The 11,862-nt window shown below is 42.3% G+C and overlaps 1 protein-coding gene across 13 annotated transcripts in view; it reads right to left on the bottom strand.

Annotated features, from left to right (window-relative positions):
* Window positions 1-663: 663 nt before the first annotated feature.
* The window catches only part of add1 (adducin 1 (alpha)), a 23,634-nt gene continuing 12,435 nt past the window's right edge, over window positions 664-11,862 (bottom strand). For 2 of the 13 annotated variants that reach the window (XM_068704738.1, XM_068704742.1), the window contains exons 11-19: window positions 10,092-10,187; window positions 9,892-9,984; window positions 9,535-9,552; window positions 8,493-8,579; window positions 7,525-7,681; window positions 6,705-7,049; window positions 5,832-5,924; window positions 4,979-5,016; window positions 2,674-2,764 (exon numbers count right to left, since the gene is read on the bottom strand). In XM_068704738.1, coding sequence (XP_068560839.1) covers window positions 4,982-5,016; window positions 5,832-5,924; window positions 6,705-7,049; window positions 7,525-7,681; window positions 8,493-8,579; window positions 9,535-9,552; window positions 9,892-9,984; window positions 10,092-10,187 — 924 coding nt within the window. In that variant the 3' untranslated portion in view covers window positions 2,674-2,764; window positions 4,979-4,981. Of the gene's footprint in view, window positions 2,765-3,249; window positions 3,304-4,412; window positions 4,429-4,978; window positions 5,017-5,831; window positions 5,925-6,704; window positions 7,050-7,524; window positions 7,682-8,492; window positions 8,580-9,534; window positions 9,553-9,891; window positions 9,985-10,091; window positions 10,188-11,862 lie in introns of all 13 variants that reach the window. The other 11 variants (XM_068704730.1, XM_068704731.1, XM_068704741.1 and 8 more) reach the window with 8 other exon arrangements.

The raw sequence follows: 11,862 nt of genomic DNA, 5'->3' as shown, positions 1-11,862 counted from the left end.
CTTCAAAATAAGGGCACGGGTGACACAGAAAAAAATAGTGTAATATAGAGTAGTTTACAACAATCGTTATCACAAACACATGAAAATGGTTGATTTTAATGTATTATCCCATTAATAACATGAAAATAACTATATATTTTTATTATAGAATCTGCATAAACTGCATATTATGCAGTCACGTCGAGATAGATTGCAGTTAAATGTGTCATGGTTAAGAGTTAATCTTAATATAAATTGAAGAAACAAACCAAAATATTTTAAACAATCAAAAAAACAAAAAGCTTTTTTTAAATACGTAAAAAGAGCAGAAGATTATAGTTTTTAGTAAGATTTAATAAAATAGGTAAGGCACCGAAGACACAAAATTAGTCTTAAATTTCCTGATGGAGAATATACAGCACAACAGATAAATAGAAGTACAGAAAAAGGACAAAAGAAGCCCTGCAGTACAATAATGTAGTATGTTATTACTTAATCAGCTAATAAACTGTAAAACTAAATGTTACTATTTTTGAAATGCTTGATATATCTTAATCATCCTCCCAGAATGATCCATCCTGAACAAAGACTTACACTACGTGACTGAGCTCTGAGGAGATGGCTTACGGTCTCTTTCTACATGTACACTGCAGATTTGACTTAAATAACTACAATCACACAATATTGATTTTCAAGGTAAGTGGTTTTCTTTTATTCATGGTTGAAAAAAAGAGGCAGAACCATGAACAAAAACAGAGGTGGAAGTGGTAAATCTGTAGATGATATAATGCTGAGACACATCTCAACTGGAAGATTAGACAGAGAAAACAATTCAGCATAGCTGCGAGAAAAAACAACAACTATGGACTTAAGTATTAATAGCACACTGAAGCTAAGGAAATACATTTCAAATAAAAAGGGTAGTTGAACAGTACACACTGTAAGCGCTCTTTACATGCAGTCCTTCATGACTTACACATTCTCAGCTTGTATGCAGTGATGTACATACAACATCTGTCGTGAACAAAGGCTTATCAAGCGTCTCAGATTAGGTGAAGCTTCCCGTTAGCTTTGTCTTTTACTAAAACAGGACGAATACACAGAAGTTAGCAATGCAACGAGACGACCTTTGTATAATGCCCTGCAACCTCAAGCACAGCTCATTCGCAATCACTCCATTGATTACACATCAGCAAAATAATAATAATAAAAAAAAGAAGGTTTCTCCAGTGTACTTTGTGTCTTTAAGTCCAGGTTGGTCTGTGTGGCTTCGGAACAGTGACGTCGTTTACATGTTCTGTAACATCTGTATCTATGTTTGTGATAGAGTGTGAAAGGAGGTTCACAGTTCTCCCTCACAGCACGCAGTCATGGCAGAATCTACTTTGTGAGGAAAAAGCTAAACAATTTTTTTTATAGAAATGAAGAATGAAATCTCAGTTTCTGACTTTCAAAGAGACGGAGAGATGTCAAGTGGCAAAAACAAAGCCAGGCTCAAATAATCAGAATAATAAAGGTTTGTTTTCACACATTACTTCCTACTAAGCACTTACAGCCAGTAGCTAATAGGTTATCAACCCTTGGAATAATAATACAACTTTTAAAAAAAAAGCACAATGCTTGCTCACGCTTCCCGGGATGAACCTCACTTTGCTGTGATTCTAGCTCCACATCTGTAGGTTCAAACATTATCATCTGCAGGTTAATCTGGTTTTGTGAAATATTTAACCCAACTTCCACATCACATGAAGACCTACAGCACTACACAACCTGTAAGTGAAGGCCGTGTCGAACGCTTGTGTGGTCGAAGATCTTAAGTTTAAAAAAAGTCAACAAACGACGATGAGACTTAGCTTGTGGAGGATTTAATGAAAATATTGGATTATGTAGACATTAATATGGACTTTGAATGACTGCATTTCCCATAAATCAACAGAAAGTATCCCAACTGTAGTTCTCCCGGCCTGCTAACACGTAATTAGCTTCAGTGGTAAAATTAGCACTATTCAATTTGTGGTTGTAACTATCAAAGAAATGACCACCAGTTAAATGAGAGAGTTCAAGCTTCTCTTTCTGCATTCATCGATTTTAAAAGACACTTACATATTTTTGATACAATCCCAATACATTCTAGTGGTTACAACAGTTTAGTAATAAAACCCTAAAACCTCACAGTAAGTGTGTGGGCCTGTAGTAGTAGACATGCATCAAAGGCCAGATGGAGCGGAGAAGACAGAATGAATCACTCACAACTAAAAAAAAAAGCCCCTAATAATTAAAAACCTTTATGCAATCCATCATTTTTACACTGTATACAAAATTGGCACGCACTAACGAGGAAAAACAGGTTAATAAGCCAGCGACGAATTATATCAAAACAACAACAAAAAAGAAAAAAGCATAACTGTGTGTTTACTGTGGCTTGCTCGAAGGGTGCAGACAAAAAGCGAAAATAAAAAAAGAGGCAGAGGCCAGCCTTGAGGACCGATCCGACATTCTCCAATCTAAGACTCAGTCTTTTTTTTGTTTTTCTTGAGGAAGGAAGGTGTGCGGAACTTCTTTTTCTTTTTGGAGGGTGATTTGCTGGGAGACTCTTCTCCCTCCTGGTCGCCAGTGTCAGCGGGTTCCTCCCCCTCGGCCGCGTCGGGGCCGGCGGGGGCGGAAGCGGATTCCTCGGCAGGAAGAGCCGGCGCATCGGAGGGGTCATCGGGTGTCAGGTCTGGAAGGGTCTGTCTCAGGGTGGCGGCGTCGCTCTCGTCCTTATAGGTCTGCTCGGGCAAGGACTCTGGTGGGAGGAGGAAGGGGAGCGTTATTGATCTCGGAGGACAGACCGATGGATCTACGCTGCTGAGCTCACACACCGCCGAGGCTGCTGCCAATCCATCACCGGACAACTTAGTAAACCCACGTGATTTTCTACTGGTCACACAACTTCCTCTTTAGTTTATAGCATCTATGAGATCGATGTATTTGAATCAGTTACTGCCTTTAAGCAATATAGAAGGTACAAAGGACTAACACTTCAAAAAGGCAACATTCCCACTAGATTCACAAACACAGTGATGAAATAATACACCAGACACCTAAACCTTCCTCAGATCAAAGGCCGAACCAAGATGCACCGTCTCTCTCACATCACATCACAGAAAAGCAAAGACTCGCCAGCTTTACTTCTTAGCTTTAAGAATAAGCAACTAAAACGCACCACTTTGCTCTCATTGTCCTTATTTTTGACAGGCCCAAGCTGACACACAGCATGTTGGTGTTTACCTTCATTTAAACAGGGAAATCTTAATGAGTGCAGTTCCCTGGCTCATTTGCACCCTGTGTACAAACAAACAGAAATCAAAGTCTACAACACAGAAATGTGTAGATATAGAAACAAGTGAGGTAGCACAACAAGTCAGGGAGAGGGCTCTAGTTATGTTAATGTAAAACCGGCGCAGCTCTCAAGGAGAAATAAGACGAAATTAGGACTTAGTTAATTATTTGACAGCAATGTAATCCAGTTGCTGGGAGTATAGAAGCTATACAGAGCCGTTCCCTTTGGTCACAGATCACCACTAACTATAGTAATCGGTCTGTCCACTTATGCAGAAATTATTCTTGAAAATATATATCAACTTGCTAATGCCGATTCTGTTTTTCAAAATAAAATAATGTAACTATAAAGGATGAATCCAGCCTTTGTGTTTGTCCCAGTATGTTACAGTAAGTTATGTTGGGCTAAGAAGCCCTGCAATATCTTTTATTTCAGTTAACTTGAGACATTAAAACGTCGGGATCGATCCGTGGGAATAAAACTTAAAATATGAAAGCCTCAGTTTCCAGCAAAAATCCACGCTCACTGAAAACAAGCTCTGCTTTTGTCCCAATTCTGTCTGAAATCATGCACCCATCACCAGAGAGTTAAGATAGAAGAGCCAGTGTCGTCCTCTAAAGATACTCCCAGCAAAAAGAGTCAAGAAGCAACAAGTGCCGTTTCTAGAAAAGCTTCAGTCGACCATCCAGAGGGACCAGCAGCGTCCAAACCACTGCCTCATGCTCGGGTACAAGCTCACACAGTGCGACTACGGCTTCGTTCATTTTTAATGTTGCTCACATGCGAGGAAAAAACACCCTTAAGACCCGAGAAAACACTCCACATTAGTCTTCATTTTACAAATCGCTCGTGTCTGTCAGAACAGAGACGGCCACACACGGCCACACACACACACACACACACACACACACACACACACACACACACACACACACACACACACACACACACACACACACACACACACACACACACACACACACACAATAATAAGCACCACCACAGACAGAGCACCGGACCTCAACCGTCTCTCAAGCTAAACAGTGAGTTGCAACAGCTGACAGCAGCAAGTTTGGTCAAAAAGCGACACCCAAATAAAGCACTGATGTACCTGGTGAAGAACTCGTCTGTAAGACAAACAGAACATTCAACACATTTTTAAAACATTACCTGATTTGTGTTCCATAAAACAAAACGGTGCCATACAACATTGATAAAAATGTGCATATGTGCAAAGAGAGGTTGGTTATTTTGACAGTGAATAGTTGGCAGGAAGAAAAGAGAGGTTATCTAACGTAAAGAGGTTCAGTGAGCTGTGAGGTTTACTTCAAGAACATCCTCCACTTTTGTTTAGACTTTAATGTACGGATCAGAGGATCACACCTGAAATAAGAATGTAAAAATCTAAACAATTTCTTGTTATTTCTTCACTTTTGAACAGAATCTGGACACAGTGAAATGTGTCTAGTTACAAGAGAAGGAGGGGCTCTGAAATAACCCCCATCAAGCCCAAGAAAGAGATTCAGAGGAGTTCAGAGAACCGAGTTAAAACGGGTTAGTTCAGATCACAGGATAGCTCTACTAGTGAAGCCATGCAGAGAAAAAACAAAAAGGGGTAAATGACCAAACACGGGTAGGGATGGGTGATGGGTAATTAGGAGGTGGAACAGTACGTACTTACTATGGCAACAGGTACTCTTTTGTATTTCCATCTCCTGATTGTAATCGCAGCCACAAAGAAGAAAAAGCACAAGTAGAAACAAATGTCTATGCAGATCAAACCACAAGCACAGTGTTAAATAAAAATAAAATAAAAATGTGAAATAAGAGAAACAAATACCAGAGGACAATCTTAAAAAGAATGGTTGGGAACCATTCTTAGTAGACCCCAAAAAAGATGGAGAATGGAAGTGAAGGGGTAAAGGAGATACTGAACATAGAGAGATATGTTACACAACATTTCAGGTATTAGATTACACCTGAGATCAAAGCTACTCTTCCTCTTCCTCCCTCATGCGGACAGTAGCTCAAAAAAAATTTGAGGTGTATGGCTGGAATAATGCCAGTTATTGTTTAAATGAAGATTTAAACAACTATAATTAGAACCAGTTCTCCTATAGGTGTAATCCAATAGTAATAAAGACCAAGAGGGAGAAAATTATATAAAAGAACAAAAATAGAAAGATGTCCGTCATCGTCTTTCCAGACATTACGTCTGGAAACTGAATTACAGTGATTTTCCATCTCTCATAGGATGAACCTGGTTAAATAATCAGAACCTCTTGGCCTGTTATTACAGAAAACACAGCATAGCACCTGTAGTAGTAGTAGTATTATTATTATTATTAAAGACCACAACATGAACACACCCCAAGACAGGCAGGCAGGTGGACAGGCAGGAGCCTCTGCGTCTCCTCTGTAGACCCTAAAGAAGACCCAAAACCCAGCAAGAGGACCGGAGAAAACCCCCATGCTGAACCCGGCAGAGTCGGGCCGCACCGCTTGTGTCGAGTATGTCGGGCCAACCTACCTTCGTCTGCTCTGACGGGGGTGCTGGGTGGTGTGGTGGTCGGTTTCTGGTTTTGGGGCTCTTCCTCCTCCGGCTCTACAAGCTGCTCCAAGTCTAGATGAAAACCAGCAGAAATAAAACGGTAAGAAACTAAATAAATGAGCATTGAAGTTATTTATCTGCAATATAATTTGGATTAGAGAAGAAGAAATCTTTTGCAAATCACAAAACACTAAGAAAAGGGAGCACAACACAGGGAAGCAAACCGGGGAGGAAGCCTTAATCAGGAGAACACTGCAAACGCTTTCAAACGAATCAACCTGAAGAGATCCCGAAGAGCAAAACGAACCATTTGTTTGATTGGAAAATCAGTCATAGGCACAGAAGGGACAGTGGACACCAACAGAGATATATATCCAGGACAGGTTAGCAGGAAGAGTCCACACATGGGAGGCTCTGATTGGATGACCGAGCTCAGACAAAAGCTTCCTCGAAAAAGTTAGCGCAACACTAAAAGGCACTTTTAGACTTGCGGAGAGAGCGCCCTTACAGTGAGGGGATGACCACTTTAACTCCTCACATCCTCTCTACTCGGCTCCTCGTCCAATCAAACTGCAGAAAGGTTTCTGATCAGCCACAACTCTGATGCCTTTGTACAAGGCATCAGAGAGAAGGGATTGGGGGGGGGGAATAATTAAGCAATGGCTTTGAAGACTGAACTGTGGGTAGGGAGGATGCTTGCGCAGGACAAACAGTGGCAACAGACTCCAAACCCCCAGAGAAAGGAGAGGACACAGCAGGCTGGGATTCCCACACTCCCAGAGCACGGACCAGGGCTGAGCGGGGGAGGAGGGAAGCGGAAGGCCGGATATTTTAGGCACAGCTCTGGTGTACCTGCAGCCCGATCTGCCTGATCTGCCTCTACCACCGACGGCTCCTTGCTGAGGGCTCTCAGCACGGCGCAGTGGAACTCCTTGTGCGGGGACTCTGGAACTGAAACCACCTCTCCGGCGGTCGAAAAAACATCATCCGCGGAGTCCCCGCCGGAGAGGACGAGGGAGGAGGAGCCCTGCTCAGAGGCCGGTGTGGCGGTTGGGGGCGGGGCTCTCTCTAAGCTGGGCGAGTCAGCCACAGACTGTAGAGGTGCGGAGACAGAGGCTGCACCCCTCGGTAGTGGTTCAGGCCCAGGACCGGGGACGCCGGAGGCTGATCCCTCCTTACTACCGTCTCGTCCCTGCACTGTGAAGTCGTGTGTGTGTGTGTGTGTGTGTGTGTGTGTGTGTGTGTGTGTGTGTGTGTGTGTGTGTGGAGAGAGAACGTCAACCAATCTGAAGTTCATTCGATTTTTGCATGATTCTGCAGGAAGGTAAATATTCTTTTATTAAATGTATCTCTTAAAAAAATATTGAAATGTTATCATGAGCATGTTTAAAGTAGCTGCACATAACTTGAAAACATGAAGCGTAACATCAGAGAAAGTGAACATCAGAGTGGAACAGCTCAGCTGATCTCTACTTCTTGTGAAGACTAATCAAAGAGACTTTTCTCGAGGGAGCGAGAGGTCAAGGAGAGGGCTGCGATTTATATTAATTTACATTAGGAACATCATTTAATCTCCAACAGAATCACATGGTAGAAGGGTGGTGGAAAGTAGGTTTGGCTTCTTTCCCACTAAATTGAGATTAATTTCATCTTTTCCACTCGTCACCTTTACCTTCAGGCCCTTTCTGTTTCTGCTCCACCTCCTTGCGGTACTCCTCCATGTCCTGGTCGGTGAGCTTGTTGAAGGGGTTGGGGCCCTGCTTGCTGATGATCACCTTGGGCTGGTACTCCTTTTCGATGATGGCCTTGGACGCGGTCACTAGCTCCCCCTTCAGGACACACAGAAGGAAGGCAGAGGGAGGCGACAGGTCAAGGGAACAGTTACTGCACGACACACGAGGAAGGATTTAATAAATTGAAAATAGCTGCAGCGTCAAATGCTGGCAGAAAATGGACTGGATGATCAGATTAGAGGCACTTTACACACATAACTATTATGCAGCATGAGCAGAAGTATCAGCCAGAGGTGAATAAATGTGTCTTCAGAGCACAAGTCAGGGGCCATTTCAATATTCAAGAAGCACAGTTATGATGTCAAATAACAGGTTACTTCTTATTATATTAGGAATAAGCAATAAATAAGCAAAGTTTCCGGTTTTTAATTCATACAATACACAGCTAGATAGAAGCCAAGCACAGATTTGAGGAAGAGTTCAAGTCGAATAAATCCCAAATCACCAGACACGCAGGAAATCGTTGAGGTAAAAAAAACGGCAATAGTTATGTTCTTAAAAACCAAAAACATTAGTATTATTATGTTTTTCCCTGTACAATACATGCAATAAAAGACCACCATCACTGGATCGAATACTGGCCCTCTTTACTGCCAACTTCAACATGAAACAATACGCTTAAAAAAAAAAAAAAAATGCTGAAAATCTGACAAGATACACATCAATCCTTCTCAAGGATTGTATCCAGCTCAAAAAAAACATTAATTTAACTGTATCCCAAAACCCCAGAGTGCATAAACATGTAGTGTAGGAAAGACTTGGTCACATGACCACAAGAGTCTGTCTGCAGGCTCAGAGGAATGACTGTAGGAGGATGGGAAGTACAGGTGAATGGTATTTGTAGTACCTTTCTAATTGATTTAGCAGGACTATAGGACCCCTCGGACACATCGAGGCCATCAATAGTGTCTGTGCAGTCAGACAGAGGGGCGTCCTGCAATAGTAAACCCAGTGAAGGGGGGGGGGGGCACAACCCAGCTCTTAAACACCAGCACATTCAAATCAGCAGTCTGTCAGGCAGGCATGAATGTGTGCAGACTTTCACACACACACACACACAAAGGTGGAAAGAGTACTACGATATCTCACTCAAGTACAAATACTATTATCCAAGTAATCCTCAAGCGGACGTGAGGCCACTACTTCGAAAAGACCAATTTATCAACCTGACCGTGAACATTTCAATAAGAATACACACAGAAATCTCCCAAATGTAAATGTTTGGAGAGATTAGCTTCCAGAAAAGAGCTCAGAGTGAAATGAAACTGTAAGCTCATCTGTAAGTGAGCCCTTCATCAAACAGCTGTGAGAAATCTTGGTGAAAGTAGCGTTAATAATGCGTTTTTCTGTTTGTTATGATTAGTTACTTTCCACCTCTGCATACACACATTACCATACAGACACACACAAGTATTGGACGTGCATGCAACACAGAGATGGTTCTGGAAAGTGATGCGGGGCTGTGGAAAGCATAGCAATGATGGGACAAATAGCCAAGACCATGCATTGTAATGCATCCACACAGGGGGGAGCTGTACAGTCCAGACAGTCCGAGTGTTGACAGAATAACAATCAAGGACTCCTTTAACACACTTTAAAACGTGTTAACGGCTCTGTGTTACTTCGCCTGTTTTTCCATTTTTGCATGCACAGAAATAAAAAAAGTGTAGTAGACTGTAGTGGGGATCTTGTTAAATATTGCAAGAGACCAGTCTGAAAGTGCTGAGCCGGATGACAGCATCAACTATAAACTATGGAAAAGGAAAGGCAAAATGAATTCAAAAGAAGAGATGAAGGAGAGAAAATAAACTGCGTATGATCATGGACACGACCTGAGCTGGCAGGTTTGGAGAGCAGAGCGAGGTTACCTCTCCCAAAACACTACTCACCTGCCAGATAGACAATCTCTGTGGTCAAAGAATAATAATGTGACAGTTACAAAGTCACTCCGTGCTCTGGAACACGACACGGAGGACGCGTTCGGTTCTCCGTTATCAGCGGATGACTTAAGTTACTCCTTCAGAGGCTGATTGGACAACTTCAAGCACAATATTCACACTTTTCAGCGCTTTGGTTTAAGGGGTGAATCCTGACCTGGAGAGTATATATTATGCAATTATAATTTATTGTATTTTAGGTAAATACAAGAGACCAAACAAGTATTTCTGTGGGTATGAGACATGTTGAAGTCCAGGTCAGGATGGCTGTAGCGACGAGGGTTTCATGAGCAGAACTTATAGACTGACCTGGTTGAAGTTACGATCCACTACGGGGCCGGCACACAGAACCTGGGACTGGGGCCCTGCTGTCTTTATGTCCTGCAGGTTCTGCTCCCGGATCTACAAAACAACAACATTATAAGATATACATAATAACAGTAAACATACAGGTCATCAGGCACATCAAACGGTCTTAAAGGCAGTAAAAAAGGAGGCACATGTGATACCTTATTCCTCATTTCCAGGACGTCCTTTGGGTTGGTGTTCATTGGGATGAACTGATTGGCTGTGGCAGCCTGGCGGAGTCCGTCCTCCTTTGTCCACTGTGAACACCACAGCAAGTGTTAAAACACGACGAAAACCGGATATCCTGAATGACTTAAGATCCCAAGCACAAAAATAGATTCAGACAAAATACTATGCAGGCAATACAAGAATCATGCGGAACTGAAATGAACAAAGTTGGATGGCTGTAAAAAAGGTTAATAAGTGTACCAATGATGATGTGATTAATTTGCACAAAATTTAGTGGAGGACTGTTCTACATCGTTACCTCTCTGATGCTTATTTATCAACCCATGATATCAGGCCGCATCTTCCCAGTAACGTGGGGAACACAGACTGCAGCAGGGACTAAACGGTCTAAATGCAGAACATTAGGGCTGTCCTCTTACAGGATTGATCCTATTTTCTGTGAGCGATTGTTACTGAGAAACTGTTGCATGGAGCTGAAATGAGGTCAAAATTAAGGACTTTGTCAAGAAATGCTAGAAAACTACACACATGTCCCTGTGAACATGATGAGCACTGGGACATGCGTTTTCCGCAATTAAAACAATATTTAAATCTGTTTTAGTATTTATAGATTAAGCATACAGTATTACGTCACATATATTAGCGGCATTCTGTGACTAACTTTTTAACGTTCATCCACAGGAGTCAATGTTAAAACACAAGAGCGTACTGGAAGTATTAAGATCACGAGGAGTTGTGCTTTTTTTAAGTTGCTGAGATGTAAAGCTTGTATGACAGGTTAAAAGAGCTTACACAGAGAAGAAACACTGAGTTTTAAAATCCTTCAAAGGGTTCTACGCCGTTTAAAAAGAATGAATACTTCAGAAGTGATCAGTGGAGGTGACGCTCCGCCAGAAACCGGCGAAAAGACGACTATTTAAGATGCAACGCCTGAAGCCTAAAGGCCTGTTTGTACCCCTATGAAAACCATTTGTCATCATCATTGATGGACCATTAGAAACCCAACAGAAGGACCACACTGAAGATCAACTGAGAACATCACAGAATGAGAAGAAAATAAAAGGAGGTAAAAGGGGGTGAGGGAGGGAGACGTGAAGGGGGTGAGGGCGGGTGACGGATGATGAGGCTGGCTTACGAAGCGAGAGTGGCAGTGAGGGGTGAGCTGGCATCACCAGAGTCATTTCCCAGGCTGATACACAACAACAAGGACGACAGAGATAAGAGAGAAACACACTCGAGGACACTCGCCCACGTTGGGACAAAAAATAAAAAGCCACAAACTGAGACAAGAGTGGATCTTTCCTGCAGAGGATGTAACCTTTTATCGTCTCGACGAAGACAAAAAAAAATACTCCATCGAGTTTTCTACTTTGTTTTTCTGAACCTGGTAATGCTCAGCATGATTGGAGGGCAGAAAGAGTCTTTACCCATTTCTTGCACCAAACTGAATGAGCAGCGGGTGAATATAGAAATTAAATCTTCAGCTTTCATGCAACATATTTTGTTGAACCTCTTTAAAACTAGGCATGTTATTCGCAGTGGAAAGCGTAAGCTCATGACGTCATTCCTGTGCTGATCTTAAGCTGGGCTGGTTAGCTGCCGAACCGGACGCTAGATGAGGGAGGGTTTCTGGATGGAAGTAGCTGGGTTTGGGTTTGAGTATGAGATGAACATGTAAACGTGATATACTCACTGAGAGAGAGTCTCACAACACAACATTTCCTACTTTCCCAACAGGAGATA

This window comes from Cebidichthys violaceus, unplaced genomic scaffold (assembly GCF_023349555.1).
Source record: "Cebidichthys violaceus isolate CVI_PGR_0920_01 unplaced genomic scaffold, fCebVio1.0.p SCAF_99, whole genome shotgun sequence".
In the NCBI taxonomy this organism is placed as follows: domain Eukaryota; kingdom Metazoa; phylum Chordata; class Actinopteri; order Perciformes; family Stichaeidae; genus Cebidichthys; species Cebidichthys violaceus.
This window is presented reverse-complemented; position numbering and strand designations above follow the sequence as displayed.